The sequence below is a fragment of the Hakea prostrata genome, chromosome 1, assembly GCF_041222555.1.
Source record: "Hakea prostrata isolate BN-2017 chromosome 1, UWA_Hpros_2, whole genome shotgun sequence".
In the NCBI taxonomy this organism is placed as follows: Eukaryota; Viridiplantae; Streptophyta; class Magnoliopsida; order Proteales; family Proteaceae; genus Hakea; species Hakea prostrata.
The window spans coordinates 58,162,477-58,167,768 of record NC_142600.1 but is presented as its reverse complement, the minus strand read 5'-3'; the positions used below and the strand labels follow the sequence as shown (position 1 = coordinate 58,167,768).

General features: G+C 35.8%; 1 protein-coding gene across 1 annotated transcript; it reads left to right on the top strand.

The window, feature by feature from the left end:
* Positions 1-402: 402 nt before the first annotated feature.
* LOC149029198 (cationic amino acid transporter 6, chloroplastic-like) lies at positions 403-3,747 on the top strand. The gene is made up of 5 exons (XM_089150115.1): positions 403-962; positions 1,071-1,302; positions 1,562-1,892; positions 2,023-2,251; positions 2,559-3,747. Exons 1-5 carry the CDS (start codon positions 575-577, stop codon positions 3,092-3,094), a joined length of 1,716 nt encoding a protein of 571 aa, XP_089006241.1. The 5' UTR covers positions 403-574; the 3' UTR covers positions 3,095-3,747.
* Positions 3,748-5,292: the final 1,545 nt, after the last annotated feature.

Here is a 5,292-nt window from a genome sequence, read left to right as displayed (position 1 = left end):
TAAGAACACCACGGCTCTCCAAATAGCAAGGTATTTCTCAACAAAAATGTCTTTAAGTTACCATGTTCCCATTTTTGTAAGAAAATTTTAAGGATCCTCAAATGTCTAAGGAGTTGAAAGAAACACTTGAAAATCCTTCAGATCCAAAAGATTCAAAGTCACACAAAGAGGAACCTTGAATTGGTAAATCCAAAGAAATGCTGCAACTCTAATATTCTCATCAAAATTTTTAATACTTTTACTATTCATAGAAGGTGGAAATAAGAAATGCATTAGTTGCTTTAAAATTCAACTTAGTACCTAATGCTTGTAATATCTTTTTAAAAGGTATGATCTCTCAAAAGAGTAAGTTAATGTTCTATTGCATATGGGGATTCCTCTTACAAGCTTATCTCAGAGAAAGAGAGAGAGAGGAGGAGGAGGAGGAGAAGAAGTAGTGGGGTAGAATCGTCATTTCATGGAAACCCAAATGCAGAGCGCTTGAAGCCCATTACCTTTCATTTAACATCTTCATCTGTATATAAACCTGCCTAACCCATAGTTTAGAGACAAAAGAAACATTTGAGTTTCAAACATGGCGACCACTCAACAACCAAACAGGAACTTCTGCTGCTTCAGTTATCTTCAGTCCCTCGCTGAAACACCTCAGAAGCTCAGAAAAAGAGTGCTAGCTACATGGACTGCAGACCAAGAGCTCAACCAAATAAGGTTAAGATCAGGTGCAGAAATGAAAAGAAAATTGAAGTGGCATGATTTGGTAGCTCTTGGTGTAGGAGGAATGCTTGGTGTTGGAGTTTTCGTGACAACCGGACCCGTCGCACGCAAAACCTCCGGTCCTGCAGTTTTCATGTCTTATATGATTGCTGGACTATCAGCTCTTCTTTCTTCTTTGTGTTACACTGAGTTCTCCATTGAGCTTCCTGTTGCTGGTGGATCCTTCAGTTATTTAAGAGTAACTTTCGGTATTTATCATCATATTTTTGCATTTATTTTTAACTTGTTGATTTGAAATGTTTATCATCTGCTCCTTAATCTTCTAATTCCTGCTCTTTTGAATTGGTTTATGATAGGAGAATTTGTGGGGTACTTTGCTGGAGCTAACATACTAATGGAATATGTACTATCCAATGCGGCAGTGGCAAGAAGTTTTACAGTATATTTCTCCAGCACCTTTGGAGCAGTAGATCACCAGAATTCTACTTCTTGGTTGATTGAAGTAGGTGGACTTGCAAAAGGGTATAATAGGTTGGATTTTGCCGCTGTCGCTCTTGTTCTGCTTCTTACCCTCTGTCTATGTTACAGGTTTGATCCTTGATCACCACCGTGCTTTCTCTGTATTTCCTAGTTATATTTCTTGGTTTCTGGTGAGTTTATTGGATCCAAGTCAGTGGGCATTTATTTAGTCTTTCTTCTATCTTTCTTTTGGATTTAAAACTAAGTAGTCATTAGAGGCAAATGGACTAATATTCTATGTAAAGTGTGATTAGTCTTACAATTAGACTATAAGTTCATTGGTACCTTTGGAATGATGGGTTATTCTTTTTCTTTTCTTTGGTTGCAGTACCAAGGAGAGCTCTATATTGAACCTTGTGATGACAATCTTTCATCTTGCCTTCTTTGGGGTTATTATAATTTCTGGTTTCTGTTATGGGAGTACTGAGAACTTAATACATCCAAGAGGGCTAGCTCCTTTTGGCGTTAGAGGTGTTCTTGATGGAGCGGCTATAGTTTACTTCAGCTATATTGGCTATGATTCTGTGTCAACCATGGCAGAAGAGATCAAGGACCCTTCAAAGTCACTTCCAATTGGCATCGTGGGATCTGTTCTAATTGTTTCTGTGCTTTACTGCATGATGGTCTTGTCTTTGTGCTTGATGATCCCTTACAATGAGGTAAGTGATTGAAACCCAGTAATTCAGTTTCTATATTTATTGGATCCTGCAAGAACCTTGCATTTACAGCTTATATATTGCTTTGAGGTCCCTTTTAAATATACAACTATGTGATTACCATCATTCTTAGATATCGGATGCTGCATTTGCTTCTGCTTTCCAAAAGATTCCTGGCTGGAAATGGATGAGCACCATGGTTGGTGCTGGTGCAAGTTTGGGAATTGTTGCTTCTCTTTTGGTTGCCATGCTTGGTCAAGCCAGGTACCTTTGTGTTATCGGAAGGGCTCGCCTTGTACCGGTCTGGTTGGCTAAGGTGCATCCTTCTACAGGCACCCCTGTGAATGCAACTCTCTTTTTAGGTAAGAATTTGCTTCACAAAAGTGACCTAACAATTGTTTGGTATCAGATTAGAAAACTTTCTTTTTACCTTTTCCTTTTTTTATTTCAAATGATCACTCACCATTTGTTGCAACCAGCAGAGCCTAATTAAATGGGATTCCTCTCTAAATCATTTCTTTCACACTTCAATTTTCATATTAAAACCCTCTACTTGTGTTTTCTTCAAGATCAACTTTCTTTGCTTCAATAACCAAGGGAGTGAATTACAGAAGAATTAGAAATAAGAAAGCCCATAGGATTCTTTCTAATCTACTTCATATGTTGCAGGTGTCTGCACAGCAGCCATTGCACTCTTCACAGACCTAGACATAGTACTAGAGATGATCTCCATTGGGACACTCTTGGTGTTCTACCTTGTAGCAAATGCATTGATCTACCGTCGCTATGTTATTGTTGATGGGAACAATCATCAACCACTTCCAACTCTCCTCTTCCTGTTGCTATTCTCATCTACCTCTATTGCTATCTCTCTATCATGGAAGTTGAATGAACACTGTTGGGGAATGGCTATACTTGGAGGAGTTCTCATCTCCATTACTACCTTCTTTTGCTACATGGTCCCCTGCATTTCTAGACCAACTGATAAATGGTCTGTACCATTCATGCCATGGCCTGCTGCAACTTCAATCTTCCTTAATGTCTTCCTCTTGACCACATTAAACAAGAAAGCTTTCCTAAGATTTGGAATTTGGACTTGTGTGGTCATATTATTTTATGTATTATATGGTGTTCATTCTACATATCAAGCTGAAGAATTGGAGAATGGTGATGTTGAGCGAAACCGGCCAACCTCATCTACCTAGAAGCTGGTTCGGTTGTGTTCTAAGTTCTAACACAGTAGGTAACCCAGGCCAGGCCAGTCCAAGTCAAAACCCCTGAGCAGTAATGGAAGAAATTAAAGAGCATATATTGTATTGAAAATCATACTTTAAGATTAGCTGAACCCTAACCCAGTGTCTGAGTTTGTGAGAGAAAGTACATATGAAGAGGAAAGCCAGCTAGCAGTTTACAAGTCAAAAAGAGAGATGTTATTTAATTAATAATGAAGTTCTTTTCTATATTTCCTTGGTCTCTGTAAATTCGATCTATATTCTTCTACTTTCTTTTTTATTATATATTTATTTTCTTTTTCTATTTTTATTTTAAATACTACTGATGCTTACATGACCATATTTAGAAGTACTGAGGAGGCTGACATAAAGGTGACATCAAAGAGAAAATTAAAGGGAAAAAGAAGAGTAACACTTTGCTTTATATGAGAAGTTATGCAACAACAATTCCTTACCAAAAAAGAGAAGTTATACAACAATATTGGGAAAAACTCAAAAAGATTGGCAAAACATTCTCACAAAATTCAAATTGCTGAAGTAATCCCTTGTAAAATGTGTAATATGTTACTCTATTTTTAATATTTTTTTATAATACTTTTTTTTGTGAAGTATAGATACATTCTAACCTGCCATATATCCAACCTAGCTTCTCATATAATTATTACAGCAAAGGCTGAAATAGCTTTTGCTACTGTTATGTGTGTATGGGGTAATCCCTAGTTAATATCTGATATACTCATGATGGATTTTTTTTTTGTTTTTTTGGTTATTTTTTTCTTTCAATATATATAATATATAGATGACTTTTAGCAAAAAATTATAGCCAGGATTTTAGGTAGATGCAATGAAATTTAGGTGAGCAATTGAAAATTACTTTTTATTATAATTATAAGTTACAGCCATCCAACCAAACAAGAATGGGAATTATTGAGAGAAGTATGAAAAAGACATGAAAATACAAGAAACTTCATCAGATTAAAAAGAAGTTGTTTTTTCTGCTCCATTTTGTGTGTGTTTATGTAAGAGCTGAATAAAGATTTCGCAGTTTTTCTTTTAAAGAAATCACTTCATGGTCAGATCAATTTCCATATTGAAAACCATATGATTTGATGATTGGATCGGAGATGATTGGGGTGTGTTTGGCCCATCCTAGGATATGATGATGAATATGATATCAACATGTTTTCAGTGAAGAATGCCATTTCTTTACAGAATAAACTATAAAAATTATGGGTGAAAAAAATAGTCATAACCTAGTCTTCTGTAAGAGTCTCTGTAACATATCTAACCTATCCCTTTTCATTTTAATATTTAACTGATATCCCCTTCAAAACCTGAAACAGCACACGAGAACTTATAAAAATTATTTGAATGTTTTTAAAAACAAACACTAACAAATCACAAAATTGGAAAGGAAATCAATGGAAATAACACTTTTTTTTTTTCTTTTTCTTTTATGAAATGAAAGTATTTAAAGATAGCAAACAAAATTTTACAGAGACACAACAAGACTTCTTGGATGAAAGAAACAATACAAAGCTTAAACATGATTCCAACACCACCCTCACAATCTACTACGTCTGTGGGAAAAAATCTTTTTATTTTTTTCGCGTAGAAAGCCAAAAACTTTAATTATGTTGGAAGAAGTTTACAAAAGAGACCTCTTGCCAATAGCAAGAATGGCCGTTTATGAAATTCTCACACAACACCCTAAGATGAAAATTTTCAATTTTTACAACACTTGTAGGAGAACATAGGGTACACATTTGTTGGGGTTTAGTTATATGGTGCATATTTATAGAGTTTAGTTGGATAAAAAGTTAGACCCCATTGGATCAGGTCATAATTACCGCAAGGGCTATACCCTCACACCATCATCGAGAAAGAGATCGATGATGGGCTTCAGGGCCCAAGCCCTCTACATCCATTATAAATCTCAGAAAACAAATTGTTTGGATCACCTTATCAAATTTTGGTGCCTCTCAACCTTCAAACCCAGGTACAAGAACGATTTTTCATTGCATAAGTGTTGATAATTTTGTATCTTAATTTTGACCTCAACTTCACAATTCCAATTGTTGAGTTGGTGTCTTTTACGTCAAAATTATGTCCATAAAATTGAAGTCTTTGCTAAACCTGGCTGGTAGATGCTGAGATCTCAAGTGACACCA

Coding starts and splice junctions, on each gene's coding strand:
- LOC149029198 (XM_089150115.1), top strand. CDS start 575: ATGGCGACCACTCAACAACCAAACAGGAACTTCTGCTGCTTCAGTTAT. Junction 1,303..1,561: donor ACCCTCTGTCTATGTTACAG/GTTTGATCCTTG, acceptor CTTTGGTTGCAG/TACCAAGGAGAGCTCTATAT. Junction 2,252..2,558: donor GAATGCAACTCTCTTTTTAG/GTAAGAATTTGC, acceptor CATATGTTGCAG/GTGTCTGCACAGCAGCCATT.